Source organism: Notothenia rossii (genome assembly GCF_949606895.1).
Source record: "Notothenia rossii genome assembly, chromosome: 3".
In the NCBI taxonomy this organism is placed as follows: domain Eukaryota; kingdom Metazoa; phylum Chordata; class Actinopteri; order Perciformes; family Nototheniidae; genus Notothenia; species Notothenia rossii.
The window spans coordinates 79,472,063-79,486,752 of NC_136901.1; the positions used below are offsets into that span (position 1 = coordinate 79,472,063).

Genomic DNA, 14,690 nt, shown 5'->3' on the forward strand with positions numbered 1-14,690 from the left:
TACTTTTAGGTGGAGAGGCAGGAGAAATGTGAAGGGTCATGAGAAATGTTTCTGCAAGATTTTATTTTGAAACTTTTCTTTAAAGCCTTTATTAGTAGTGAACTATTGGATCAGTTTACTACATCAAGCCTCTTGAAAATATCTAAATGAAGTGGATCATTCAATTCAAGAATGTTTCTGTTATTCAGCAACATTGCACAATTCTGTGAGACTTTCAGTTAAATTGTAGTAGTTTAGCATTACCTTTGATTAAAAAGACAGTTCACCCCAAAAATACCTGCAGTGATATTTATTTATCCCGATTTTTGTGGTGTGAGTTGCGGAGTGTTGAATATTAGCTGGTTGTTAAATCAACTTCACAGTGGCAAAGCCCCGGGGGTGGATGAGATCCGCCCAGAAATGCTGAAGGCTCTGGGTGTTGAGGGACTGTCATGGTTGACACGTCTCATCAATGTTGCGTGGAAGTCGGAAACAGTACCGAAGGAGTGGCAGACCGGGGGGGTGGTTCCCCTTTTTAAAAAGGGGTATCAGAGGGTGTGTGCCAATTACAGAGGCATCACACTACTCAGCCTCCCCGGGAAAGTTTACTCTAAGGTACTCGAAAGGAGGGTCAGGCTGATTGTCGAACCTCAGATTGAGGAGGAACAATGCGGATTCCGTCCTGGTCGTGGAACGACGGATCAGCTTTTTACTCTCGCAAGGATCCTGGAGGGGGTCTGGGAGTACGCTTATCCAGTCTACATGTGTTTTGTAGACTTGGAGAAGGCGTATGACCGGGTTCCCAGGGAGTTACTGTGGGAGGTGCTGCGGGAGTATGGGGTGAGGGGGTCTCTACTCAGGGCCATCCAATCTCTGTACTCCCAAAGCGAGAGCTGTGTCCGGGTCCTCGGCAGTAAGTCGGACCCATTTCAGGTGAGGGTTGGCCTCCGCCAAGGCTGCGCTTTGTCACCAATCCTGTTTGTAATATACATGTATCGGATTTCGAGGCGTAGTCGTGGGGGAGGGGGTCTGCAGTTCGGTGGAATAAGGTGATGATGTGGTTCTGATGGATTCATCGGTCTGCGACCTTCAGCACTCACTTGATCGGTTTGCAACCAAGTGTGAAGCGGCTGGGATAAGGATCAGCACCTCCAAATCTGAGGCCATGGTTCTCAGCAGGAAACTGATGGACTGTCCACTCCAAGTAGGGAATGAGTCCTTACCCCAAGTGAAGGAGTTCAAGTATCTCGGGGTCTTGTTCTCGAGTGAGGGAACAATGGAGCGTGAGATGGGCCGGAGAATCGGAGCAGCGGGAGCGGTACTGTAGTCGCTTTACCGCACCGTTGTGACGAAAAGGGATCTGAGCCAGAAGGCAAAGCTCTCTGTCTACCGCGCCATTTTCGTTCCTACCCTCACCTATGGTCATGAAGGATAGGTCATGACCGAAAGAACGAGATCGCGGTTACAAGCGGCCAAGATGGGTTTTCTCCGCAGGGTGGCTGGTGTCTCCCTTAGGGATAAGGTGAGAAGTTCGGTCATCCGGGAGGGACTCGGAGTTGAACCGCTCCTCCTTCGCGTCGAAAGGAGCCAGTTGAGGTGGTTCGGGCACCTAGTAAGGATGCCACCTGGGCGCCTCCCTAGGGAGGTGTTCCAGGCACGTCAAGCTGGGAAGAGACCAAGGGGTAGACCTAGAACCAGGTGGAGGGATTATATCTCTTCTCTGGCCTGGGAACGCCTTGGGATCCCCCAGTCAGAGCTGGTTGATGTGGCCAGGGAAAAGAAAGTTTGGGGCTCTCTGATGGAACTGCTACCTCCGCGACCCGACCACGGATAAGCGGGAGAAGATGGATGGATGGATGGTTGTTAAATTATTAACAACTTGTATTAACTACTTTTCCACTTCAAACGCTACAAGTCTGGTTCCATCTAGTTCCATTATGCAGACATGATATGCATGATATTTCTAACACTGGCAGCTCAAACCAACACAATCAACATTAATAAATAGCATCACATGAGAGGCAAACATTTATAGTGTATTGTATGCATGTGACGTCATATGCGGAAGTCACTGCGGCATGGGTTGATAAAGTGTCGCTAATTTTACGTTAATTGATTCAACTAACACACATAAACTAAAAACATCTTGTAACAAAGGAAAACATTGTGCTCCATTTTAACTCAAAAGGTTCGAAAACAAAACAATTACCATTAGCTAGTAACCCAAACAAACAAATCATGTTAGCTATAGTATTTTAGCTAGCATAAATTAGCATACTCACTTCTGTTCGGACTCGTTTCAGTTTCTATGCATGTTTTCACAGCCTGAACAGAGCATGGAGACGTTTGATTCTTGGCCAACCGTTAATGTCAACAGACCACCGAGGCTCATTGTCGAGGCCAACTGCCATTAATATAAGACGATAATCATGTTGAATTAAAATGTAACCTCTAGGTGGCGTAAAAACCGGAGGAAAAGAAGTAGGCCTACTAATTTCTTGTACTCAATTAAAAGTAGAAATACCACAGTATAGGAATACTCTATTCGAAGCATTTGTGTAAAGTAACTAAGTACATTTACTCAATTACTGTAACCTACTTAAGTACAATTCGGAGGCACTTGTGGCTACTCGTATTTAAATTTGTTTTCTCCTTTCTACCTTTACCCATCTACAACAACAATTAAACAAAATGCCTCTTGAGGGCATGAAGTGACAAATACTTTGTCTCCACATGTCTCCATTAAACCCCATTGTAAGTTCAGCCTCATCTTTCCCCACCACAGCAGCCGCACACCTTTAGTTAATCTGCCAAAAAGGCCACATTATTAACCCGAAAGTACACAAAAAGTACACTTCAGATGCTCAAGTTCCTTGACATGCTTCAGGCTTTGAAATTTCCCCGATATCTGTTACGGTTCTTCAACAAAACGTTCACATGTAAGAGGTTTATCTCTCGTTCAGAACAATGAAAATGCTCTCCTCTCACTGATCACCATGGAAATCTCTGATCTCTGGACACATCGTTAGCTCAAATATAAACACCTGTGTCATGGAACACGATGATGTCATAACTCCAACTGACATGCTCAGAGCAGCAGACTCCAGATAATGGTTAATGGTCCTGCCCTCAACAGCTCTACGTCAATTATATATGCCGTTTCCATGGATCCCTCGCCATAAAATACGATGTCGCTGTAACTCCAATGGACACGGTCTGATCGTCCCCTCAAACTTTGCTTGTATATCACCGGTCCATGCCTCAACAGCTCTACGCCAAATCTGAGATCTCACCATAGGCTATTGCCATGGAAACGCATCCCTCGCCATAAAACACGATGTCGCTGTAGCTCCAATGGACATGGTCCGGTTGTCCCACAATCTTCACCTGTATATCACCTCTCCATGCCTCAACAGCTCTACGTCAAATCTGACATCTCACCATATGCCGTTTCCATGGAAACGCATCCCTCGCCATAAAACACGATGTTGTCATAACGCCTATGAAAAGGGTCAAAACAGCACCACACTTCAGATGATGGTTAACGGTCCAGCCCTCAACAGCTCTATGTCAATTATGGGGTTTCATCATATGCCGTTTCCATGGAAACGCATCCCTCGCCATAAAAGACGATGTCGCTATAACTCCTATGAAAATGTTCAAAAAGTGCTCAAACTTCACATGTGTACTAACAGTCCAGCCATGAAGACATCTACGGGACAGTTTTGAGATTTCTTCAAATGCCGTTGTCATGGCAACACAATGCTCGCCATGAAACACGGTTTTCTCATAACTTCAGTGAAAATGCTCCAAACGGCCCAAAACTTCACAGGTTTGGTAACGATGCAGCCATCAACGCATCTAAGCGTATTATGGGATGTCATCAAATGCTGTTGGCATGGCGACAGATCATTCGCCATCAAGATAGTTCAAAAGTTTGCAGTTCAAATATTCTGCTGCTTTTCCAAGCCTTTTTACTTTATTTTCTTCTCTCATCACACATTCAAGCCCCCACTGTTCATGTATAATTTCAATCAAAATGTTTCACTTTCTTCTTACACATTACATTTCAGCATAGCAATTTAGCGTCAGCTTTCCAACATAAAGCATTCCCACTAGCAATTTCTTCAGGAATTGCATTCTCTAGTTAAAACTAGCTGCACCTTTACCAGTTTTGATAACACTTTAATGCATCGTATCACATATAATTAATCCAAATCTGTTTAGAAACTAAAGGTATACAATACATGCAGTGGAGTTGAGTTCATTAACCTCTAAATTGTAGTGGTCTAGAAGTTCAAAGTAGCAACACATTTAAATACTCAAGTAAAGTACAAGTATCTCAAAATTGTACTTAAGTAGAGTACCTGAGTAAATGGACGTAGCTACTTTACACCAATGAAAAAGGAGTATTTCTACTTTGGGGAAATTAGTCTTAGCCCAGTACACAAGTAAATATATCGTTTTTCTCAATAGTTGTTTAAGAAATTGTGAGTCAAGACTGCAAGTAACGTATAAATATATAATCTTTATTCATTTATTCATATGCTCAGATAACAGTGTTGGGAAGCATTACTTTCACAAAAACAACTTGTGAGACTACATGAACAAAACAGATAAAGCTAGGAGGTCTTCTTACTCATGGATATGTATAAAGAAATGCAATATAATCTATTGAATGTTATTGCGATAGCAGAAGCTAAAATAATAGAAAGAGGCTTGACATTTTAGGATGACATTAAATGCAAACATAATATAACAAATACTGCAAATGTTAATTTCCTACTAGAGTTTAGAGTTAAATAAAAACAAAATAAATCGGAAATCTTTGTAACGTGACCCTCAATACTGTTTCATAATAATATACTTTAAGAATACAAGAATTATACTTGATATAAAGTATCAGTGCATAATTACTTCCTCTCCATATAGACAAACTAATTATAATTTTGAAGTACACAGGAGTTCTAAATATCCAATTTATACTTCAGTTTACTTACTGGCAAATACAGTTTATTTTGTGGTCAACAAGCACAAGCTAGCCACATTTCTACAGGGTGTGTAAGCTAAGTTTGGTCCACAGTACTTTCAACACATCGGGTAATACAAACAAAACACTCGATTTTACATGATAACAAACAATAGCTGTGAATCCGAGCAAACTGGTGCTCACTTCAAATACATGTAGAGTTTGTGTAGCCTGCCCTGCAAGCTTTACTAACACGTAGCACAAAACAAAGGACGGATAAAATACACTTACATGTTTCCCTTAGCTTTACTTTAAGTGAATACAGCAGCACAAACAACATATACATCTGGAGTGAAGTGTTGGGATATTACATGTTGATATGAGGAAGACTGGGCTTAAAAAATCCTTTGGTTGACTCTTGAATTATAAATCTTACTAAAGAAACAGAACTAAATAACTAAGTGACAGTGTACACAATCTAAATAAATACATTTTACCATCAACACTTGTTCTAATATTGCATTTTCTAACCCAATCTGTACACAAGCTAAATAAACAAATCTAATTTTCTTCACTTTCTTTTAGTTCGACCAAACAGTAACAACCTTTTTTAGTTTCTTCACTACCTGATAGGGGCAGGAGGATGAATCTGCATTTACAGTAACTCTTGATTTAAGTGATTTCATGGTCAAGCTGTTATGCTAATCCTGAAGCCGTCTGCTTTTACTCTCAGCTCTACCCTGTTTCCTCCCTTTACCTCCGCTAACTTGTGATTTCCCATAACCAAGAGCTTATAAACATGAAATAGTCACTATTGGCCATCCTGAGTTAGTTGAGCTGATTTTAATTGGATTTAAGGAGCAACGACACCCAAAACACAATCCTTTTCACAATTAATAATACAAGTTAAGACTGATTTTGCTTTGAGCAAGTCTGAACTTTTTTTAACCTTCATATGAGCAGATGTATCCACATCTTAAAAATATTTTCTCTTTAACCGTTATCAAAAATTACAAATCCAGTTTTCATTTTTGAATAAAATGGAAACAGATATAAAAAACTTCATAAACCTCAGCTATTCTCTCTGCTTTTCTTTTCTGGATTTGTTCCTAATCATCAAAGGTGGTAGTTTAATGTGATCTGCAGTAAAGTGGGAGTGATTGTAGCTAGTTTTCACAGTAGATGAAAGAAATACCTGAGGCTGTTTCCAGCTGTTTGACATATCACAGTGAATGTGGAAGGGACCAGCAGCATTAATGTCAGCCTGTGTCTGAAAACTGGAATGAAATCAACAGTCTACAGGTTTCCTTTTGTTGCTCAGCAGGCGCCCTGAACGTTGGAAGTAACAGTCGAGTAGGTTCATGTTTCATTTCAGAGCGACCTTTCAAAACACTTTACCGGGGAGTCTCATGTGTTTTCCTCTCAAACTTTGCTACAGTCCAGAGATAAGAGTCAAAACAGAGGAGAACAAAGCAAATGCCTCGAGGCTGTTCATCAGATTCTTCAGGGACAGAGCATGAGGCTACACAGGCGGGGTGGAGTAGCGCACCACATAGTTGTAGTCGGGCGGAGGGCTGTGACACTCCAGACCCACATCCAGGGCCGAGTCGTCCAGACCGAAGTCCAGAGAGGTGACCCCGCTCGGGAACTTCTCCTTCTCCGAGTCACACAGCACCGACTCTTTGCTCTTGCTCACTGCCTTCATCCTGGAAACACAGAGAGATGCGGCATTAATGAGACAGAAATATCTCTACGATAACAAATGCATCATGTTCAAGCAAATAAGGCATAAACACAGGGTTGAAAACAACATACAAATACCAGATACAATGTCACTGGAATGACAGAAAGTGGAATCAGAGGGATGCTTCTCCTTATTTATTAACAACACAGCAAAACTAAAAATGTCTTGTCACTGATTTTGCACTTGGAGGCAGAAATTTGAAATAGAGGCCAAGAGTCTGAAAGGTTGTGTGTGTGTATGCCTTAATGCGACAATCAATGCGGGAACATGGTCTATGGGCTGGTTGGACAGAGCACAACATTTTCAGTTAATCTGTGGTAAATCCAAAAGTCATATGAAATTAGAAACAATAGATTTATTTGTTTTCTGAACAATAAACACTTGTAATTGCAAAAACATTTTAAAATACAACGACTACTCTTGTGTCCTCAGTACGGGTCACTAAATGCATTGATTTCATATATTGTTAGAGCATTATTCAAATAATTTGGTTGGCATAACTTCTGTGGAAACATTTGGCAATTGGGGTTGAAATTGTTGCAGAAAATGAGTGAACAACCAGTTGAGGACTTATTTTAAATATATATATATATATATATATCAAGTTCTTTGTCACAGCAGAGGTCTGTTTTTTATAATCTTTGATTGAAGAATTTAAAGCTCTTTGTGAAGCTGTACAATCACACTACCCTCTCCTTATTCATATGATGTAATCAATCATCCTGAGTCCTTCTGCTTCATTTGATGCTCAGAATATGAGTAATTGCCTCTTATTGTCTTTGGAGGTTGCTAAGGGTTCCAGGGTTCCTCTCTCGAGGCCAAAGGGTCAGTGCCCAGCGGGGGTAAAGTGACGCTGTCATACTGGAATGCTGCCCTTATGAATAACTACCTGATGAACCAGCCATTAAAAAGAAAATTAACAATAGTACAGTTTGTCCTTGCCAGTACCAAGAAGAAGGTGGGGGGGGATACTGGCAATTGAGCAAGAGGAAACAAAAAGAGTCAGGGTGAATTTCCCCTTCTCTCTGAGCTGAAGCACATATTGTTGAAGTCTTCTATCATACAGGGATCGTACAGCTTGTGAAGAGTTACATTCAGTCACAAGCCCTTTCCAAATAACCAAAGACTGTTTTGTTGTGTGCTCTTGTTTAAGAGAAGTCCGGCTCGAGGAGTGGTGAAGGCCAAGCGAGCAACAGGTGGACTTCAGCTTAACAAAAGGAGCGCTATAGCTAACAGGGGAGGCCCTCCTAAGTTCAAAGGTGGCAGTGATTGAGCGGTCGCCCAGCAAGGAAGTCCAAAATGTTGATCATTCTCTGCATGCTTGGCCTGATTCTTTCTGCCCTGATGACACAAACAGGCCTGTAATGAGGCTCGGTAGATTTTTTAAAAACACTTTGTGTGGTTGTTTGAAAAAGTGAGTTTGTTGAGCTGTAAATGAATAACACAGAGTGTCATTAACTCTGCTAAGCGCGCCTCATAAGTTACTTTCCTGGCAGTTGTTTACACGCTCCTTCCTAATATTTTATAAGTACTTTAATGCTGTGCACTCTTTTCTCATAAACTAGCTTTATGACAATATACTTTACCGCCGTTTCACTTTTAAATCCTTTAAGTGCAAGCCACAATGCTTTGAAGTGGCATTACTTGTTGCTACTGTGCGAGGAGCAGAATAATACCACAAGGTTTAACGTGTAATTACTGAGTTCAGAGGTTGGGCCTCTAAATTAACCCTGCCACTGAGCTGCTGTAAACTTCACGTGTAAGCCTTTAGTCACCTACAGAGACCCTCATTAGAAAAAGATTTACAGAAATTTGACTCAGATTTGACTTTATCCTCAAATAACCCATAAAGTAAAAACACACTCTCTCTCTTTCTCCCCCCTTCACGACAGTTTTATATACTTGCCCCTGCAGGATCCACATCTTAAAGTCATCAAACGATCTGCAGGATTATGGAGTACAGTAGGTAAGCCTATGTCACTACTTTGACATTATGTGTGTTAGTTACGTAGCGTCGCTTTAAACCAAACAGCCATGACTCACAAGTGAAATCAGACTGGGAGGTATCTCATTCAGGAATCTCTTAGAGAAAACAAAAGGGGTTTTAGTGAGCGCTCTTAAAACAGCCAAACCTCATGTGACGCAGCCACTCTGCTTTGTGCTCAGTCCTTCACTTTGTCACCTTCAAGCTTTTCCCTCCTACTTCTCCTTTGTGTCGCTGCATGCTTTCTCCAGACAAAAGGGAAAACTAGCCGCTGACTTCTTTTTAAAGCAGCAGAAACGTGTGTGTGTGTGTGTGTGTGTGTGTGTGTGTGTGTGTGTGTGTGTGTGTGTGTGTGTGTGTGTGTGTGACAGTTATAGCGTCTGCATTCCAGCACAGCGGGGAGGTTTCCAAGCAGGTATTCTGCAGTCTCTTCTAGCATGTGCGGATTTGTTGCTTGCAGGACATGTGGAGGGGGTGCAGTGTGGTGTAGTGTACGTACGCCAGAGCCATGATGCTTAGGGGTCGGCCTGCCAACAATTCGAGGCGCTTCAGAGTCTCCATGTTGTCAGACGACAGGCCCATCCCGCTGTCCGTCTGACCGCCCTGATGATGAAGATGCAGAGAGAGAGAGAGAGAGAATAATTAAGACCATAAATGTATTTGTCATCTTAAATATAGAAAGTCAACTATATTTTATAGAACCTTTTGGAAAAGTGCTTCACACAACATATAAAGGTATGAAATACATAGTCAAACATAGATATCAACATCATAAAACCAGGGATACGGAAGCCTATTCCATTTTTTTCCCGATTACTTTTATCTTTATTTGACACTTTTAGCTATCATGACGCCCGTTAAAGTCTTCGTGCAGAACAAGCACTTAAAGGATCAGAAATCAATACTGAAGCCAAACCACAGGGCGCTTTAAAAGCAATCAACAAAATCTTAATTTGAAACGTGTATGGAGTCAAAGTACTTCAGTCATGAGTGAAGTCCCGTGCTATTTTGAAGCCTTGCTGCTACATTTTGCAACAATTGCTGCATCAAAGACTCGCATGCAATATTTCTGATTTGTAGATAGCAAGATTAAACAACACTGATTGTCTTAATGTTAAACACGCTTGCCATATTACTGGTTCTGTTTTGTTTTGTCAGGATTCTTGCGTTTAGCATTATGCACTGAGCTACAACTTCAACCCAGTGTTGCACAATTACTTTTTTTCACTATCAAGTTGCAAAAGCTTTGAAGCCATCCAGCTTTTTATGGCAGCGAGGCATCAGTGCAGGGAATCAAAATAAAATGTAATGTGAGGTATTGAATAATATGGTCAAATGCTGGCAGAAATGTAAAAGTTGAACTAATCAACTTTGAAACGTATACTTTAAGCACACTGTTCATTCTATTCTATTCAGATAGAATACATTACATTACATGTTAGACGCTTTTATCCAAAGCGACTTCCATACTCAATACTGTGGGCAATCCCCACAGGAGCAATTTGGGGTGAAGTGTCTCAGGGACAGAACGACATACTGACTGCAGTGGGACTCAAACTTGCCATCCTCTGATTCGAAGATCAGCGCATTAACCCACTGCGCCACACGCCTCCCTAAATGTGTCGTGAATCAAAAATATTGTTTTATCCTCTACTAAAGTTAATCAGAGTAAGTCAAGTAAAACATGACATTCATCTCGCAGGGTGGAGTTTCCAGTTAACTGTCAAATGTCTGGCATCTAACTAATTGCGTAGTTTAGGATAAGTTAAAGCGCAGATTGCGCGTCTGTTTCTGGTTGACGTCCAGAATGAATAACTCACCTCATGGTTTTCATTTGTCCCGTCCTCCATGGTGACCTCGTCGAAGGTTTTCACACTGGCAGGACGGACCTTGATGCTCCTGGCGAGAAAATATTTCCATGTTAAGTCTCCAAAGTACTCTGACATGTTCTCATTCTGCTTTAAGAATCCTTTGATTATATTGGAGCCAAGGAGAGGAAAAGATCAACATCAAAGCCACAAGAACTTAATCAACTAAATCAACAACGTGTAGCATCTACGACGTTGTACTCTGAAAACACGCCCTGTTTACTTTCAACACTCACAGGCTAAAAGGACTGCTTCATTTAGCTTTAAGGCTAACTGTCATTACTGCTTTTCAACACCTCCTCAATAAACACACTTGGAGGAGCTGTGAAAACCCAAGAGCTCAATACATCTTATTTTAAGTGGACATAAATCTAGAAGCTGGCTCTACGTCTTTTGGGGAAATTCCTCACAGGAGCCACAATAGTGAGAGCTCTCTGGCCATCAAGCTGCCGTGTGTACATTTCTTATCATGTTCCAGTCCGCTCTCATTGTTCTCAGGTCAGATCTTAATGTTCTCCCGGTAGAGCTTAGCTTGAGTGCGCCAGGAACAATAACTGTTGGGAATATTATTCACTGAAAAGTGGGAATATTATGTAGGCATTTCCTTTGCAAAACAGACCCAGCGCCTTTTACAATCTGAGCATAGGTGTACATGTCGTTCTCTATGATATAGAGATTTATTTCCTTTGAAAGTCTTAACAAATCCATAGGCAAGTGTAACACATTTGAACCAACACACACACAAAGCCTACAGTCGTGCTAATATTTCTGTGAGGCTGTGCTAAGGCACTGCAATGCTTTGAGCTAAATGCTAACTGTGGCATTTTAACATTATTACAGTGACAATGCTAAGGTGTCTTATCTTAGTTTAGCCTGTTAGCAAGCAAACCTTTTCTAATTAGATATAACCCCAAAGTGCAGCTGAGGCTGATGGGAATGATAGCAGTTTTGCAGGTATTAGGTCTTTAAAAAAGAATTGGAGATTGAGATATTTGACTCAAAACTACAAAATGTAAATCGGCTGCTGGCTCTAAAAAAAAGTCAGGACATCACCACCACAATCAGTAGGATTTAAACACAGGGGGACGTGAATGTCTGAACACATTTTCATGGCACACCCTGCAGTAGTGAGAAACAAAGTGGTGGACTGAGCACTATGAACAAATTGATGGAATAACAACATCTGGTCGAGTACAGGAGTCTGATTTATGTAAACTAGCCAGCTAATAAGAGCCCCATGTGCTCACCAGGTGCTCCCCGAGTCTCGGAGGGAGATGGGTCGTGTGGTCGTCTCCTCTGACACCGCTGTGGAGGAGGGGTCTCCCAGCTTCCCCAGCAGGACTGTGTTGATGGGTATGTAGTGCTTGCCCTCCTAAATCAACCAAACAGAGACAGAATATATAAGAGGGCAGCCTTATGCTTCAATGATGCTAAGTATAACGAGGCAAGAGGCTTGGGGGCCGGTGCTGTGTGCAGGCTATACAAACACACACATGCACAGGTCGTGGCGAGCAGCCAAAGAAACTGAGGTCATGCCTCATAAATCCAACACAATGTTCATGAAGTCGGTGGAGACGGCAAAGTCCGTGACCAGCCTTCCTGCACTGTAACAATACCTTTATTAATAAGATTCAAACCCCTGCATTGCTCTCTCTGTCCCGACTGAACGTTTCCTCACGAGGGAAGCGTTCACGGGCTCATTAGTAGAGCGGCGTGTGTGTATACCTCTGCTGTAATGTGCCATCTGGACGAGAAGCCTGTTCTCCTTATTGGCAAACATGACTGTGTGCATCTTGTAAACATAAAACTAATCTCAATGTTGTTCGGGCTCTGGCCAGTTCCCTGTCGTCAGTCCGTGCTCAACTTTCTTTAGTTTTCATCCATCTTTTGAATTATTATTTTTTTATCATTTTGTTTAAAATGTCAGTTGCTCATTGGGTAACGCTGTAAATCATCCTGTTTGTGCTTTAGGAAGATGATGCTGAGGGATTCAAATACATATTTCATATTCATTTGAGATGAGAATCGATGTGAAGCTCTTCAATGGTTCACCTGATCCGGAAGAGACCAACCAAATCTATATTATATAGTTTTTGCTACATAAATTACATGACATGTCACTTGCTCGACGCTTTTATCCAAAGTGACTAACATACACAATACTGTGGACAATCCCCACAGGAGCCATTTGGGGTGAAGTCAGTGTCTTGCCCAGGGACACAACGACATGCAGTGGGACTCGAACTTGCTATCCTCTGATTCGAAGATCAGCGCACTAACCCACTGCGCCACACGCCTCACCATAAATACATGTATAATCAATCAAATCAATTGCTGAATTGATTGCTTGATTCCATCTATTGCAGCTTCTTCCTGGTGTTGATTTGTAACACTTTTGTCTACTTTGACAAGTCGAACTGTAAAAAAAGCATATTGGTACAACATGTCATTTCCCTACAGTATAATATGTTTGCATAATAATACAGATGTTCCTCTAGTTCATATTTGTTTCTAAGCCTTATTAAAGCTAAACAGCCTCCAACAGTTGGTGACATTTCACACCATTCATAGCAGACAATGTCATCTTGCGTCACACTAATAATAACAATGTTTTTCCATGTGTTTTTGAAGTGCAGTTCCCCTTACAAGACCAATGTTTCCATTTCAAAGGGTTTCAAGTGTTTGTGTTGAGTGTGACTTCCCCTCTCAGTGACTCTGAGCCCCCCCCCCCCCCAGGGCGAGACGCCGCTTTGGATCTCCTTTAGGCTGCAGACTCTGATCAGCAACACTGCTTCCTGGATATTCACAGCGTTTGTGACTCATAAAGCATAACTAGTGACTAACACCCCCATTTTGGCTTCGCTCCACTGGCTGCCAATACATTTTAGGATTCATTTCAAAATCCTTTTATTTGCTTTTAAATCCCTAAATGGCATGACCTCACCATATCTTTCTGAGGTGCTACACCCTTACACGCCCAACCGCCCTCTCAGGTCAGCTGATCAACTGCCCCAGAACCAAGTCAAAGCTCAGAGGGGGCCGTTGCCTCTCTGTAGCGGCTCCCACACTGTGGAACGATCTGCCCATGCACATCAGGCAGGCCTCCACACTGCCTGTTTTTAAATCGCTTCTTAAAACCCACCTCTTCTCCTTAGCGTATTAACATCTTTTAGAGCGTTGCTTTTATTGCTTTTAAATTGTCAACAATTGTTTTTACTTGTTCTTGTTTTATGGTGTGTGAGCTGAGCTGTGTTCTTTTTTGTATGTTTTGTTTATTTGACTGTACAGCACTTTGGTCTGGAGGTTTAAAGTGCTCTATAAATAAAACTGTATTTTATTCTAATATTGTCAAAACGGGGAAGGCTTTTTTTTTTGTCCTTTGGCAAATAATTCCATCATGACTGATTGTAATTCAATGGTACTTGAGGGTAGTTTTCTGGAAGAGGCGTGAAAACCTCTCTGGCCTTAGCCCCTCCCATTTGATGAGCATTAGTCATTTATTTAAAAAAATGATCCCGACTATAACTGTGATGCAGTCCAGAGTTTTAACGATGAGAATGACTGTCCTGTTATCTTTTCAAACTAATGGGCCTATCAGTGACTTCTCCTCAACCGCAGCTGTGAGCATTTAGCTCTGATAACCAAAATGGTAAACTATTCAAAATCCACTCAGATTTTCTGGAATGCTTCGCTGATAATGTCCATCCTTACCTTTTTGGGTTGCTTTGCGGAGTTTACTTTTTTGCTAATGTTCGGATAGAAAAATCTCCTGTATATTCAAACATATCAGGCTTCCATCACCTAAAGAGTTGTGCACATGAAAAATGACCTGTAGCAGGCAACATTTGTTTTACTTTAACATTTAGTTGGGGGGGCATTTTATCCCTTTAATTGGAGAAAGACAGGAAATGCCCTATACCCCTCTGCTAGGGTTGCCAACATGCTAGATTTTCTAAAGTCTGAAAACAGAGCCAGGGGGAGAAGAAGTTGACTTTTAGACCACTTGAATTACAATATGTTTGAAGTATGAGGTATGTTTGGATTTAAACTTGATTTGTTGTTTATTTTATTTTTTATTTCCTGAGAAAACACTTCCGTACAAGTGTATATGACCTCTACTGTAAATGTAAGTTCACACCGGAGCCA

The 14,690-nt window shown here is 41.5% G+C and overlaps 1 protein-coding gene across 2 annotated transcripts in view; it reads right to left on the reverse strand.

Annotated features, from left to right (window-relative positions):
* Positions 1-4,487: 4,487 nt before the first annotated feature.
* The window catches only part of kdrl (kinase insert domain receptor like), a 53,733-nt gene continuing 43,530 nt past the window's right edge, over positions 4,488-14,690 (reverse strand). For both annotated transcript variants that reach the window (XM_079672253.1, XM_079672252.1), the window contains 4 exons: positions 11,792-11,916; positions 10,497-10,575; positions 9,176-9,279; positions 4,488-6,654 (listed from right to left, as the gene is read on the reverse strand). In XM_079672253.1, coding sequence (XP_079528379.1) covers positions 6,471-6,654; positions 9,176-9,279; positions 10,497-10,575; positions 11,792-11,916 — 492 coding nt within the window. In that variant the 3' untranslated portion in view covers positions 4,488-6,470. The remainder of the gene's footprint in view (positions 6,655-9,175; positions 9,280-10,496; positions 10,576-11,791; positions 11,917-14,690) is intronic.